The sequence below is a fragment of the Gambusia affinis genome, linkage group LG04 (genome assembly GCF_019740435.1).
Source record: "Gambusia affinis linkage group LG04, SWU_Gaff_1.0, whole genome shotgun sequence".
Classification (NCBI taxonomy): Eukaryota; Metazoa; Chordata; class Actinopteri; order Cyprinodontiformes; family Poeciliidae; genus Gambusia; species Gambusia affinis.
The window spans coordinates 3,261,703-3,277,519 of NC_057871.1; the positions used below are offsets into that span (position 1 = coordinate 3,261,703).

Below are 15,817 nucleotides of genomic sequence, written 5' to 3' on the forward strand. Positions count from 1 at the left end.
TATCATCATCAACAGAATCATTATTACATAAAGACAAGAAACTTTTTTTATACCCAGAGTTAATCAAGAAGTAGAAAGGCGCTGACTTACTGGAAACAGTGAATAAGGATAGTGCAGGCAAACCGTGGAAAGATCTTGGAAAGAGATCTTTTTACTTTACATGCTGCGCTCCTTATTTAGACAAATCTGTATGTTGCAGCTCTGTAAAATAAGCACTTAATTAAAAAAATTATTAGAACAGTTAATGGTCTTAGTGCAAAACAACACTATGATACAAATAGTTGCTTGTTCTGAAAAAACGTTGCTAAAGAGCTAAAAAAGGAGCAATGTTGAGACGACTTCCTCACAGTGGAGTTTCGGACGGAGCAGGAGTTTTTAAAGGGACAGAGGCCCAATTTCAAGGCAGTACATTATGAAGTCAAATTCCTTTTAAGTTATATTTGATATACAGAGCAACTGAAGGTAACACTGATTATGGACATTGTCAAGCTTCGCTCACAACCGACCTAGAAAATCCCACATGGCTGCAAGTCTCACAAACGCAGCCTGGCGGCGCGTTGTTTCTGTGTAAACATGGCGTCTTCCACTTCGACTGATTCTCTGCAGTGTATTTCTGACTCGATTAGTGCATCATTTCTACCGGCTTTTATATCAGCTACTACAATGGACAGAGGAACTAAGAAGTTCATGTCATGTTTTTTATGAGATCAAGGTGTTTGAGCCACGGGACGCCTCCAACATTGTGCACGTCACAGCAAAATGCTTTCGCTCGACGAGAACACGAGGAACAGTTTAGTCCAAAACCTTTTCTGCTAAAATAAAATCTTTAGTGTATGTCAGATGGAGTACGCTTTGCATATTGATCTGTTTAGCTAACGTAAGACTGTAGCAGACAGGCTTCAAGGTATAGAAGTTGTATCAGTGCTGCAAACGAGAAGCATTAACTAAGTACAGCTAAGCGTTATGCTGCGCTTAGCATAGAATGGGCATCATTCTATGAAAAGTGACCCCTGTGGTAAGGTCCATTGATTATGCTATAAAATGATGCAGAAAAACACCGCCCCTTAAAGCAAAGTACATAATTACGTTCAGAGCAATTTTCATTTCCATACCATTATCATCAACATTTGAATTTGAAAAAGAGGTATGAATGCAAATGCCAGGGGCATTTATGAGACTCATTTCAGTCTAACTGATTTAAATGAAGGCAAACACATGGTGGACCGCTATACTTCTAGTTTATTCATGGACTTTACAAGAAACACAAGTAAGAACGGGAAGCTTTGAATTTCTCTCCATCAACTCTCAGTGAAAGATTTCATTAAAATGAATCGGTTATATATTTGACCATCTAACAGGAAACAAAAACCCGCATTTGTGGTTCATTAAAGCATTCCAGACTTTACGTGTTTACAAAGCTGCACCACTCAAAGTCTCTGCACAGTTTCAGGCATGTGTCTGCATAAAAATGTTTGTGTGCTGCTCCTCCATCATGGACTTTGGGATTTGAAGAGAGAGAGATGTCACCATCAGCTTTCTGACGCGCACACAAACCCGTTCACACTTCCACCTCCTGCTGCTTCACACACAAACACCGACAAACCCAGCTTGAGATTTTAATCAGCGAGTGGCCCTCCTTGTGCTGACCAGGCCAGGGGCTTGCTCGGCCGGCGTGTGTGTGTCTAATCAAGGATGAGAGGAAGCGGTGACGGAGCGAATGTACCAATTAAGGAGGCTGATTGGGCTCTGTTCCACAGTGGCACAAACAATCTCTCCCACAACAGATTGCAATCTGACAGCACCAGATGTAATTCATTAATTATACTGAAAAAAAATGCTCTAGCTCCATAAACCACCACACCGCACATGCATTTGTTTAGTTTTTTTTTGTTTTGTTTTTTTTGTGAGAGATTATCTATTGAACTGAAACATTAAAAATCGCTTGTGGAAAAGTGCAGCCTGTGTGAAATCCCCATTAAAATAAATGTTTGCAGATTTTTAATTGTGTTTTTAGGTCACATTTTGGGGACTTTATCCATAAACTATGAATTTCATAGAAATTTCTCAATTCAGGTTTGTTCTTCCAAAACTTTGGAAATGGCATTTATTAAATCTTTGGTTGCACTCAGGCTAAGGGCTTTGGATTGGGTTTGTATTGAATTTGGAAAAAGAGGTATGAATGCAAATGAATTTTGACAAACTTTATCTCAAGAGTTTGTTTGTTGCTGTGGATTGAGATGGAGAGCAATGAAGAGGTAGCTGAGATGCAGGCGAAGGAAGATAGGAGATTTAGTTGCTGGCTCACCTTGTCGGAAAGGCTCTTTAGTGCATCCTTGAGCCCAGAGGAGGAGTGTTCAAGGGCGGCCTGGAGGAGCTGGTCAGCCAAGCTTGTGATGAGGGGCTGGAGGAGACTCACGGTGCTGAGTACCTCCTGAGCTTTAGCCGTGTGCTGAGGGGAGTAGTAGATACACTGGTAGGCAGTGCTAAAGCTGTGATACAAGAAGAGAAAAAAAGCACAAAAAATTAATATTTGAACAATTAATCTACAGCTGCACGGCTGTGAACTGAAAAAAGCGTTATCTTTGGAAAGATATATGAGATTGGCCCAATTTTTAAACTAAGTCTGCTGTGATCAAAGATTTAACGTCGTGAGAAATTAGGACGTCCCATTAAATATGTATTTCTTTATTAGGAAGAGTTCATGTGTTGATGTCTAATGATTTAACGGCACTTAAAGAACAAAAGTTAGCCTTGTGCCACTTAATAAGTAAACGCTATCAACGTTTTCCTCAGCTTCTCAGCTAAGGAAAAAATAAAGACACATTTCCGCTAACAGGCTAAAATAACTTTCTAATCATTTTCTTTGGTTACAATGTTCTATAGTTAGTTTTTGTTTGATATTGTGAGATATTGTGCTACTTTGCAATAAGTGGGAAGCTAGTTCTTATTTGCATGTTCAAAATAAATAATAATAATAATAATAATAATAATAATAATAATAATAATAATAATAATAATAATAATAATAATAATAATAATAATAATAATAATAATAATAACAAGCTTGAGTAAGGCACTTTATTTTCCCATCTGCCAGTCTGAAATTTTTCTGAACAAAGTTTCTCCCACTCCACACTCTTTAGCGGTGTCAGGATTTTTCTTTTTTTATTATTATTATTTCCAGCCTGTTTCATGTTACACGGCAGCATCACAATGAGAACAATATCTGGGCTTTGACTCCATTTCCCAACGCTCAGCCAGTGTTTGATGGATTAACTGGTATGCTTTGGATAACTGTCATATTGCAGTGTTCAGTTAAGTTCAGCTTTATTTTTATTTATCGTCCTTCAGCTCCTTCTGATACACGGTATATTCATGGTGGATTCTATGGTGCAGATCCTGCAGCAAAATATCATCCCAAACCATGATACTTCCACCTCCATGTCTCCCAGCTGGAGTTAGATTCTTTTAATGAAGCAACCAGAATTTAACTGTATTCGATTTGTGTACAAAACATTAAATTTCATCCGTCCATTAGTTTTTTGCCTATTTTCTGCCCATAGTCAGGTCAAATGTTTGTTTTTTTTAGAGAAAAATATATTGTTCTCTTAATTTTGGGCAGTTTTTTCTGATTTCATCCATTTTCATACTAAAATTAGTAAGAGCCTGCTGAAGGTTCAATAATGCCAATTTCGGGTTTTTGGAGACGAGGAATGTTGGTAGTTGTTTTGAATGTTCCCATTTGCTAGACTCTTTTCCAGAGAGTGGAAAGAATGATTTAAATAGCTTTGAGATCTCCCTTAATCCCTTTTGTCTCTTGGAAAAGCACAACAGCAGTGTCGTAATTATTTCACTTTACATTCCTTGCTCCTGTTGGTTTGCAACACACAGTGAGTGCTCAAAACTTGTAAAAACATTTAAATGTTTCTGCCATTCCAAGTGAGACAAAAGAAGGAACAGAATAATTTGTCATGCAAGAGATTTTCTTTTTTCAACAATTATTCAGGCTGACTTTTCTCTGAGTTTTTCCATTTCTCTTCCAGGCATGACTGTGGTTAGAAGATGTCTGTAGGTGAAAGAAATACACAGTAGAGCTGTGAAATTACACAGTAAATTGCTTTGAGTTTCACATTTGCTTGTGCTGCGGTTCAAAGCAGCTCAAAACAAAACAGTAGAAAAATGTATTTTAATATTATTTAACACTAGCAATACTATTTGCATAGCAGTTCAACATGTCTTCAATATATAAAAATGTCAAGATTATCCTTTTTAGACAACATAAACTCTTATCAGTAAAAAGCATACATATAAAAATGTAGGTTTTTGAGCAGAAGGACCAGGTTTGAATTAGGAATAGTAGATTTATGTGTGGGAGGAAATAAATCAGAAAGAACAGGAAAATGTTTTTCAGGATGAGGAGATCTGCAACCAATTAGGTATGAATAGGAATTTAGAGTCAAAGGTCAGCATCTGAGAATGACAATACATAATTTTAATTTTAAATTGACATTTAATGTTTCTAATACCTAAGAAATCAATTTACCCATATTCATCTATTTGAGTTCTTCCCATCCAATAGGTAGCAGATTTAGTTTAAATCAAATATCCTACACTACAATTCAATACAGTAATAATGAAACTCAAAATTTCATTACCAATAGCATAAATATCTTCACTTAACTGTTAAAGCCATAGTTTGAATCTGCATCTAAAAAATGTTTTCATTGAAAAAAATGGTAGTCAGTTTGTCCAGAAACAGTAAGTATTCTGCATGACAGCAGTCGGTGTTTGTCCAGACAACAGAAAGTAATCCAGTCAGAAGATTCAAAGCATAAACCAATGATAGCTGGAGATGCCCAGTGTGTTGAAGTCATGTAAACATCACTGCAAAGTTTTTTTTTTGGATGCATTTTACCATCAGTTGGGAGGAACAGTTTCACAGCCTAAACTGTCAAAGTTGGACCTGCAGTCCAATGCAAACTCATTTGCATTCAATAAATAATTAATCCCTTTCCAGTCTAATCAAACATCCTCCTCTGCTCACGTTCCTGTGACTTTCAATGGGTTTCCTCTTACTTCTTTTAGTGTGATGTGATGTAGAGCGGTGCAGTCATTTGTAACCTCCCCCCCAGGCTCGGTTAAAGTCAACTCCTCCAGGCTTTATGTAGGTCAGAACCTAGAACCCTGAGTCAGATCTAAACCTGGCTCCTAACGTTGTAGCTAAACATTTTGCATGTGAATCTGCCTTTTGAGGAACAGCCTTATCGTGTGCATTGACATGCATCAAAATTTTCAAGGTCAAAGTGAATGTTGGCCATGAAATACGTCTTCGGTAAGCTAATTTTAAAATTCTGGCCTTGTCGTTTTGCCTAATGAGGCCCCTGGAGGACGACCACACAGAAAGTTGAAGGTAATCAAAGCAATTATTGAGTGAAAGTAAAACATGGTGCAGTCACTAACGCAGAAGACCATCTTTTCTACAAGACTACTTCTAATTTACCCATATCTTAAAGCGATTGATTTCCACCAAAGACACCTTCAAAAATGCAAACAACAGTAAAATCCATTTTACCGCTTCATCCCTTGTGTGTTTACACTGATAAAAGACCTTTTTTTTTCTTCCACAGGAAAAAAAATGCTTCATAAAGAAGCAAAGGAGAAAGCAGTTGCTTTACTCTGATTCAATAACAGCACTGTTGACTCATAAGTACAAATCCAATCCCATTAGGAAACATATGCAGACGGTAATGAATGCGAGAACCTGCCACCTGATGCTAAAAGGACAGAATTGATCCCTTCCAAGGCTGGCTTTGGCAGGGAAATTTAATTGCCTCATCAAGGTTGTTGTAAGTCCAAACAGGTCAACAAAGATTGCAAAGTGAGCGAAGGGAAAACAGCATAAATCTGTGAATGCAAATTTGATAAGAGGCCAAGGGGGTTGCACATTTCATTTCAACCCTTGGGTATGTTTCCATCTCCAGCATATTTAAGGGCTTGTGTTCTGTGTGTCACGTTTTTAAACACCGTGCCGAGACAGAAAGCTGCAATATAATCCAGATACAATAACCCTGCAGTAATTATTGCTTATGTAAGAGGTAAATATTTATGTTTTATTGAAGATGTGACAGAGAGACGATTGGACTGCTGAGAAATATTAGATCCTAGTGCCACCGAGCTAAGAGGGTGGACAACTTTCCCAGAAAACAATATTTATGCTTGCCTGACTCGTCTTAATATTAAACAATCACCTTTATTTGTTAGTTGTTATAAAAATGAAAATTACATTGAAATTACTGAAAGATTAGAAACAAGAGATCTTTTTATTTAACACTGCCTCTGTTCACAATGACTTTATACGTGGTGGAAATGTTAACATAATTAGACTTTGTAACATGAATACAAGTTATTTATCTAGTTATCTCGATAAATAACTATTTATCTATTTATCGAGGTGCTACATGGTAGCAACCATGTAGTCTGGTTGCTACATGAACGAGATCTCAAAGACTTATTAGTTTCAATTTTTAATAAAAAACTCTAAACAGACTTAAATTTGCCACCAATCTGTCATGATTTGTAGTGAGAGGAACCAAAGAGAAGCAGGCGGCAGGTACAACCATGTAGAACATATTCTTGTAGAGAATCCAACATCAGTGGGATTGAAGGATGTGCTGCCTCACACAAACTCAAGGCCCGGGGGCCAAATCCAGCCCGCGATAGCTTCTTATGTGGCCCTCCGGACTCCAGCGGAACGCAGAACAGCGGTTTGCTTAAATATTATTTAATCAAACAAATCAAAGCAGTTTTTATCTCTTTACTGCTAAATTACATCAATCAGTACCTACAGTTTTTCCAAGGAAATTTATGCAAAATCAACAGTTCATGTTAAGTTATAATTGAGAGTGTATCAAAACTTTTCTTCAAAAACTGAGAGAAACATAGGGCTCAAATAAAGCTAACTCCCACCTGCAGGGGGCAGCATTTGTTACTCCTACTATACAGCTGCCTCCACCTCACTTGGTATCAAATTATCGTCCGATTGATGTGAAGAGTGAGAAAAAGTCACATTTATTGTCATACATAAGTGCAAATATATTTGAAGTAACGTCGCAAAATCTGTAATTTCAATTACAGAGAAAAAAATCACAAAAACAATCATGGAGGACGTAATCACTGTGAAAATATCTTCCACATTTTTTTATTTTAAGAAGTAATTGTCAAATGCAGACTGCTATTTCTTAATATTTTTCCAGTTTTTTAGTGGGTTTTATCAATACATTCTTGCACAATTGACCCTTTTAGAATGTCCTGATGTGAATCTAATCCCAGTATCTTGATTATATTATCCGAAAAATATGTGCTTATTTTTCTTTATGTAGTTAGGGAGACTATCTCTAGGAATCCATCGGCATTCAAATTTCAGAGGCATTTTTAATTCAAATTCTGATGGCACATATTTACTTCCATACCATCACTCCTTTTCATTTTTGATGACGTCTTCCAACTTTCCAAAGGCTTCTACAGTTTCCTGTTTGTTCATTTAAAAAAGCTCCAAAATCCTTTACAGCTTCAAAGACAACATTAGAAAAATAAACGAGGGCAGAACAACACTTCATCAGTTTAACTTCAATGCAGGAGGCAATTGGTACAGATTAAACTGGGGAAACTGGCCTCTCCGAAGTGAATGTCATCCTCAGTTTAAACACACTGATCAGTAGGTTTGCCTAGAAATAGTACTAAGAGAGAGCAAAGCGCTGGGCCCAGTGGCCTAATTAAGCAAGTATACATGGCACATGGTTAATTAATAGTGGAGAGGAAATTAATGAAACGCCAGCGGCCTCCTGCTGATAGCTAGCAGGAATTAAAATGCAGCTACGTCAGCAGAATTCCCTGCAACCTTTTACATGACGGTCAAAGTCTTCTCTTCCATTTTTTTTAACAGCTCACTTTAATCAGGGTTTATATATATATAGCAGCCCACTTCCGTGAGGTAAAAACACACGGCTACCTTCAGATGCAACCCCAAGGATGTGATCTCTGTCCAAATCATTTTTACTGTCAACCCTCGTTAGTTCCTGAATCTTTGATCTCATTGCCATCCGTTAGAAAAAAAGCCAAAGCTGTCCTCAGTGATGCAGAAAAAGACAAACCATGATCTGTGACCAGAAAAGCCTCAGGGCTTCTGCCAGCTACCTTCTCCTTCAGACACTGGCCCCTGGATGTGGTTGACTCAAGAGCAGGCGATGAACTACAAGCTGCTGTCCATCAACATGGGGTCCCAGCCACTGCCAACGGCCAGGCCCTTTTTTCCTCACACAGACAGAGAATCCTGGGAGAAAGTTATTTTGTTGGACAACATGCTGCTCGTCACACTAAATCTGAAATCAGCCCCAGGAGACTGTGTGAAGTTAGGGCTGTGTGGTTTCGACCACTCTCTTTGCCCAAGAAATGTGACATCTGGCTTTGCTGCTTGACACAGATGCCTGGCGAACCAACAGAGCCTCCTTCCTCTCTATCTGCAAATGAGGACACATTTCAAACAGGAAGTGTCCTACTGATGACCTACTGCACATCTTAAACTTATCTACTAAGTCCAGGTCAAAAAACAAACAATAATTTTCCTAAAATACATCTAGAAGAAAATCTGTTGGATCATAGGTAGGAATGCAAACCAATAATCAACTAATGGTTAATTGTCGATTAATAGTTTGTAAGATTGAAATTAGTTCCAATTGATTAACTAATAACGTCTGCTTAGACCGGTCTTTCTCAAATTGTGGCCCTGGACTACTGCTCTGCAAGGCACTGAATGCATTTATTTGCTGTGACGTGAACTCAAAGTGCAATGTGCACACTTAGCTTACCAAAGGATTGTGTTTAAAAATAATAATGGATAAATGGCTTAAGGCCAAGACTGGTGGGAAGAAAACAATGTCAGGAAAATTTACATGATCAGAGAAATTTATGTCTGTAGGAATATTTTTCAGTTTCTCAGGTGAGTATAGGTGTCTAAAACATCCCCAACACCTATAATAAAATAATTATTTATGTCAGAGTGTTTTCTAAATGGGTTAAGTTTCCTCAACCTGAAAAAGTTTGGGAAACATTAGCTAAGACCTTTCAGTATTGTAGTGCAGCTTCCATCCAGCGGAGGGCAGCGCTGGTCGTCCTTAATCAGAACTGGATACAGAATTAAAGATGGCGGGCGAATGCCAGAACAGCAGGAAACAGAAATGGTCCAGTGTGTGATGAAAAATGCATTTTGTTCAGTTCTGATTAGAAATATGAACATTCAATAAACTCCTAAAGATTCACCTTAATGTTGCTCATTGGTGGACAAGCCTTAATCTTTCAACCAAAACTAATTACTGATGTTCTAGGAAGATGATAAAAGTCTGCGCTTCTCCTCACTGACAGTACTTTGTACGAACATCTCTGTTCATGGAGGATTTAGTGTTTCACATATTTTATTTTCATCTCTTATTTTTTGATTCAGCAACATTATAGGTTCCTGTTTTGTTATATTTTCTAAATATGTCTAAGTACAGAAATGTGAGAAAACCACAATCAGTAAGCATTTAACACAGGTGACACAAAATATTGTTTAAATGTCTTGTGCTATTTAAGATGAGGGCTTTAAATTTCAACCTGCATTAATGTTTGATATTTTTATTTTGAAATAAGATAGGAAGTGTCCTTTGATGTCATTTGAGTTGGCCAGTTGTGTAGTGACAGTCGAAGGATTTTTTATACGGTTTACATGGAACATACTTACCTGCCCCAGTATTAAGCTAAAAATTGTTTGCACAGTTGAATTTTGAGTAAAACTGTCGTCAGTCTGCACCAACGAAAGTAGAGCATCGTTATACAGCAAATAGATTATGATTTATTATTCTGTAGAATACTTTACTTTCTTCTGTAGAAAAGACTTTACTGGAAAACTGAGACCATCTCTGAGAATCCAAAAGTTGATAGTTTGAGAAGAATAAGATAAAAATCCTCTTGCATTTCAAACAAGCCTTTAGGGAGTAATGCATGCGCGGAAGAAAGATCAGAAGGAAAATATGCAGTTTTTCTTTTTAAAATTGAGGAATACAGTGGTCAGAAGTGGAAGATATTGGACTCTCGTTCTATTGCCAAGTTTGGCTGCGCAGGTTGTTAAAGGCTCCAGAAAGATCCCATTGTCCCCTCTTCTACTGTCCACAGAACAGAGATAAATGGCTCTTTTATTACCATCCTGGTAACACATCTGTGCTCAGGTTTCCTTTTTTTCCAGGCCCTTTCCATCTTCTATTTCATAATTTAATATCATATCGAACAGCCAAGTCTTGCATCTCACAAATTGTTAATTTTTTAATCAAACATAATTAGAAAAGAGTGTATCTTCAAGACGAGAGGGTTAGGCTGGGTGAAGTTTAATTATCCTGGAAATGTATATTTTCGGTAAAACAGACTCCACTTGTGCTGAATTTTTAGGGAATGTCAGCTGGACACACTGGACGCTCTGCACTGACACACTGAGTAGTTTCTTTAAAATGTTGAGCCTGGGTCCACTCCTGTTTCTGACCACATTCCAGGTCAAACATGAACTGCACATTGCACAGCGCAGGTCGCAGCCAGTTAGCCAAGTGGAAAATTGGAAAATTTGAGCTACAGTGAGTCATTAGCGAAATCAAATACGAAACAAAAAGCTCCATCTCCCTGGGGAGTTACCTCTGAAGCCTAATCTCTTACGCAAAGTAAATGATTTCACTTCAGTGGTTTCTCAGAAATATGCTAACCTTATCACTGTTCATGCAGGCTGACAGAACTGGCCATCTTCAGCAAATTCACTTCTTTATTTTTTAATCTGCAAAAGCCCCAAACTATTTTCCCATCAGTTTTTTTCCATTTCATGCCCACACTTCACCCCTCTTCATCTTTTCTTTCCCACTCGTCCTGGTGCTGCAAACTCTGTAACTAATTAGATCTGGCATGGTCTGTAATGACTTTGCACTCTATGGGGAGCAATGATGGAGAGAAAAAAAAAATCACCTTTTGCTTCTTTAGGCATCAGTCAAGTGGCCACATACTGACATACAGCTCCAACAAATAAAGCAAAAATCTGCAGCATCTCGCTGATCTGAAGTTTTGCAACGCAGGCTAGTCTACACAAGAGTGCAATTTCACTCATAACACTGTTCCAACAAAAATGGCCCCGTAACAGTCTTTGTAAAGCTGTCAGTGCTGCTCTCAAAGGGAATAAGAAAAATACAAAGCATTCAGCTCTCAGTCGTTTGCTTACAGTAATGATCTGACAAAGAAAATCTTTTTTTTTTTGTTTTGGTCAGTGAACGAATCATTAAGTAGCCGTTTTCTATACGGCATCATCCACATTTTATTGACAGATCTGGTAGAGATGTGTTTATATCTTTAAAATAAATTCAGCTTTTACTGCAGCAGCAAAATATCATAGAAGAAAATGGAGAAAAACACGATTAATAATAAATAAAAATCAACAAAGACACTGGTGCCATAGTTATCGGGTACGACAGAGTGTTAGGAGCATTGTAGATTAAAGACGAAAAAGAATGTTGCAAATTTCACAAAAAAGCTCATGTATTTACAAAAATAAGTTCATGCAGGATTCACTGGACTCTCCTGGGATTGCAGAAAGGTTACACTTATCAGAAAAAACACAAAGTTTGGAAGCTCTAAGGTTTAAGTGGTACCTTTAAGTACCTGGAAGTTTCCCTCAGTGAGTCTGGACTCTTTTTCCACTACAGCATCTACACGGTTCAGGCAAAGATGTTGAAATGTAGCCCATCTTCACAGCCATTGAAACTTTTTCACCACATCCAGACAGCTGTATAAATGCAAACAGCTTTTGACTTTTCAATCAAGTAAAATACAAATCATAGCAGAAAGCTATTTTACTGCAGAGCTCAAACACAGGAAGCTATGGTGGAATGTAAGCTCAGTTCTTATCATGAATTATTAATGATCTGACAGAAAGTAGTTAGAATAAAATGAATTAATGATTTAACTATCCAACTGTCCATGGATTTATTCCTCACAAATATGGGGTTTGACATTTGAAGTGCATAATGTGGAAAAAAAGAAATCAGTGATACCTCATGCTTTTATGTTTTCATCAGTACTTATTTTTACTTTTGGTGCCCAAAGTCAGAATTGAACTTTGAAAGAAATCTTTAGTTTTCTGCTCTGTCTTCTTGGAACCAGTTGAAGAAATGCATGAATCTAAAGGTGTGTCTAAATGTTTTTCATCTGTGCATAAATATTTTAACTGGGGAATCTTTTATTTAATTTATTCATGACAGAGTTAATTTTTTCTGTTCTGCTGAAAACTGCCAGTTTTGGCCAGGATTCTTTTACAACAGAGATTTTTGATCTTAAAAGGTTAACAAACGTTAAATAAGAAATAAAAAACAAGTATAGTGTATTATTTCACTAGATATACTGTAAATCCATTTTCAGTTGTTCCTCATGTAAAGGTATTTTCTGTCCAGCTAATTGTAAGGTGTGACAATTAGCTGTTACACCATTTAATTAGCAGGGCAACAGCTAATTGAGCATGACATCATGACAAGGTGATCAATGTCATGATCACCTTTTTAAGAGGTGTTGATTCCCTCATATCATATGAAACTATATGACATGATAAAGGCTATATGATACTGGCTTCCTTGGTAAAATATTTTTTTTCAAAAATGTTATGGGTTGCTTGAAGAAAAACTGTCAAAATCTGTCGTCCTGAATACAGTAGCCGTTACTGTGAACGTCTGTCATGTTTCTCCAATAAAAACAACACAATTTTTCTTCATAAACTGAATTTTTTTCTGGCAACCAGCCTGAAAATCCAGCAGTGACTCCATGTTGTCCGCTGACCTTCATGATCTGTGGCTCCTCAATGAGAAGCTAACATGGTTGATAAAGCTGAAAAATGTTTGCCTGGGAAAAGAACAGGTGGAGGGACATTCTAACTCTCCAAACCTTTTCCATCAAGCCTGTTGCCTCCGGTCAAATTAACCTGTCAAATCCTGCGGAGCTCAAGTCTAATTTCAGCATGAATTGGAGTTAAGTAACTGGCTCAGACCTCACAAATCAAGTCCATGGGGCAGAAACAAATTTCCTGTCAGTTTTAATTAAGAAGTTAAAATCTGGTTCTTAATAAAAGCCTTTTTCATCAGAATGCTGCTTCAATTAACTCACCCACACTTTCCTTAAATACATCCCTCCTTAAGGGAAATGTTTTTTTTTTTTTACCTTTTCTTCTCTGCTTCATATCTGCTCAGGAGACGCTGCAGGCCGCCACACTTAAAGCCCTGGAAGTGGGCTGCTGGAGCACCGACAGTGATAATGTCATACAAAGCATCTGGAAAGAGGGAAAAACATATTTTAGTTTGCTGATTTTAAAATATGGAGACAGATAACTAAAATGTAGGAGGCTCCTGAGGGGCTTGAAAGAAAAAATAAAAACATGAATATAGCAGACAAAATTTTAAATCTAAACTCAAATTGAATTAAAGTCACAAAGAAACAATTTTAATAGTTGATAATACCTCACAAACATATTTAATTATAATACAATGCATTCAGTGCAAGTGGGAAAAATATGATTGAATATGAATCAGTTTTTCACAGCAAATATATTTCTAATGAAGCAGTTCAGATGGTTTTTACAGCAAATGTAGATTAGAGCCATAAAGATTCCCATATTCAAAGAAATCAACACAAACTACTAAATTAACTAAAGTCTTGTGTAATAAAACAGACTGGAACAGGAAACATCTATTAAAATTCGTATTAAATTTTATTAGGCAAAAAAGCCTAAGATGTCTTTTCAATGTAGTCGAAAACGTTGCTCAGGTGTGAGACACAAGTCTTCAAAACTTTGACCTTCATTGCTTTACATTTTAGTAGAGTGATTAATTCAGCTCTTTTAGAGGACTGAAAACTCCTTCCACCTTTTATCCTCTTCTTCTTATCAACGTTACATTTCTCAAACCTCACAGGGTTTTTCTTCAGTCTTGTGCTGTGAGCATTCAGGAAGGCCACTGCAGAGGAGTGGATTACTCCTCTGTCAGGTCCAGTTCTAACTGGACCTGGACTAAACTTCTGGACTATCATGACAAGGTGGACTAATGTTTCGAGTTGCACCTGCTCACGGCTGGTTTATAATGAAATTATAGACACACATACATCTCAACTGGGACTAAATCAACTTGTTTCAGCTAAACTTGACATTCTTTTCATAGATCATTATTCCTATTTTCCAAATTGAAGTTAAAAGTCCAAAAAGGTATGAAACAACATGAATATAACCTTTCGAATAGCATATAACTTCACTCTCTCAGAAAGAGAACTAAGGTGCTTTCAAAGAAAAATAAAGGCATGGCATTATTTCAGGACTGGACCTGTGTTTCATATATTACCCCCTCTCTCCTACAAATTCACAGCTTGGTTTTGAGGTCGATTGGTCCCATGTTAGAGCAGAAGGACAGCCAATGTCACAATGCTTCACTCCAATTTGCACATCAGCCTCAAAATTAAATAAACACTTCACTGACAGCCAGGCAGGAACAAAGGTGCTTAGAGCAGGTCTTGTTTTGAATGACTAATGACTGAAGCTGACAATTAAAATCAGAAATAATCCACAGAGTGTGTGTGTGTGTGTGTGTTTATTTGTTTTTTGGTCATGAATGCAATTTACAAGGACCTCCACTAAGGTTAAAGCAAACTTTAAAAAGAGATTAAGAGTGAGAGGTGGGAAAATGCTTTGCTTCAATTGACTCCTGCTGGGATTTTCTGTCATATACTTGGTAGTACATGACTAATATATAGTTGTTACGCAACACTGTGTGGATGTTTTAATCCCCTCCGTTCCCTTTCTTATTGTTCTTTATATTTTAATCCAAAGAGACACCGTCTCTCCTAATCTTTGGACTTTGTTGGATTTATAAACTAATTTTCTGCCTGATCCCTGACCATGCATGTATTTTGCTCATTGTGCATCTAAGATGTTTGAAAATTAATGAATGGTGGACAAAAAATACAGCATGAGAACCATTCAATATTATATAGCAGCAGATGAGTAGTTTCTGATAGTTATGTATGGGAAAAAATACAGCAATGAAGCAGCAGATCATCTATGCCAAGTTTTCAGCAAATGGCTCTTTGGTGGTGAAGTCCTAATTTCTGTGTGTCAAACTGTTATGTTCAGCATTTTAACAGATTCAAGAATAAAATGGGATTAAATCATGTTTTTGTGACAATCTGCTGATGAAGTCCCAAAGATAATTACTGACTATGCCTAAATGACTGAGATCTGGAAGTGGTAATGTGACGCACTAGTAAAAGTAAAACACCTGTATCTGAGACTGGGGCTATGTGGGAGTTTTACTGGTTTGGGATTGCTGCTCTTGAATCAATCCAGTGATGGTTTAAAGTTAGGAACTGAAATGAAAGACACTGTAAAAACCAAAATCCTAAAGTATTCTTGGTGTGGTTTCTAGTGCAACTCCTTCATGTTCATGGCAGGTGTTATGTCATATTTATGACAGTCATGTCAGTCTAATGCACAAATAAAATGTTACCCAAAATTCTTATTCACAGGATTTTTTTATGATAAATAAAATGCAGAATAAACATTATAATAATTGTTCAATCCTACTTTACACTGTCGCCACAGAGGATAATAAATATGAAAACCACAGCAGACCATCTGAGGACTGATGCGTTTGCCATTTCCATATACCAATGTAACAGAGTTTTCCTGACTCTTTTCCAGCAGCAGGGAACCAGCAGGAAGAGGTCA

The 15,817-nt window shown here is 37.2% G+C and overlaps 1 protein-coding gene across 8 annotated transcripts in view; it reads right to left on the reverse strand.

Moving 5' to 3' along the window:
- Window positions 1-15,817, reverse strand: part of inpp4b (inositol polyphosphate-4-phosphatase type II B) — a 193,642-nt gene that overhangs the window by 29,825 nt on the left and 148,000 nt on the right. For all 8 annotated transcript variants that reach the window (XM_044113421.1, XM_044113422.1, XM_044113428.1 and 5 more), the window contains 2 exons: window positions 13,267-13,375; window positions 2,306-2,489 (listed from right to left, as the gene is read on the reverse strand). In XM_044113421.1, the coding sequence (XP_043969356.1) occupies window positions 2,306-2,489; window positions 13,267-13,375 (293 nt within the window). The remainder of the gene's footprint in view (window positions 1-2,305; window positions 2,490-13,266; window positions 13,376-15,817) is intronic.